This window comes from Diutina rugosa, assembly GCF_008704595.1.
Source record: "Diutina rugosa strain CBS 613 chromosome Unknown scaffold138_size749, whole genome shotgun sequence".
Taxonomy (NCBI): domain Eukaryota; kingdom Fungi; phylum Ascomycota; class Pichiomycetes; order Serinales; family Debaryomycetaceae; genus Diutina; species Diutina rugosa.
Window position 1 is genome coordinate 406 of NW_022995204.1, and position 344 is coordinate 749.

Consider the following 344-nt stretch of genomic DNA (forward strand, 5'->3'; position numbering starts at 1 on the left):
CCTACCGAATGTGACGTGTGCTCGGTGTACACCACTGCTGTTGTGGAAACTAAGGACAACGGTGCTGTCGTGACTGCTGAACATGTTGTTGAAGTCACTACCGACTCTACTGGCGGTGTGATCACTTCTACTGTGGCTCCTCACTACACCACCTTGATCACCACTAACGAAAATGGTGAAGTGTTAACGTACGCAACCCTTGAAAGCGAGGCCAAGACGACTGACACCGGGTCTGGAAACAACGTCGACTCCGGCTCAGGTGAAGGCTCGCCCAATGTGCCCGCCGGTGAAGGCCAAGCCAATACTTTGGCTGGGTCTAATGTGGTACCCTCTGGTTCCACTGT

The 344-nt window shown here is 53.5% G+C and overlaps 1 protein-coding gene across 1 annotated transcript in view; it reads left to right on the forward strand. All coding sequences in view use genetic code 12, as the record gives it.

Annotated features, from left to right (window-relative positions):
• Positions 1-73, forward strand: part of DIURU_005136 (uncharacterized protein) — a gene marked incomplete at both ends in the record, with an annotated part of 478 nt that extends 405 nt beyond the window's left edge. The window contains one exon of the mRNA XM_034158085.1: positions 1-73. This exon is cut by the window's left edge and continues 405 nt beyond it. Coding sequence (XP_034010070.1) covers positions 1-73 — 73 coding nt within the window.
• Between the last annotated feature and the right edge of the window lie 271 nt (positions 74-344).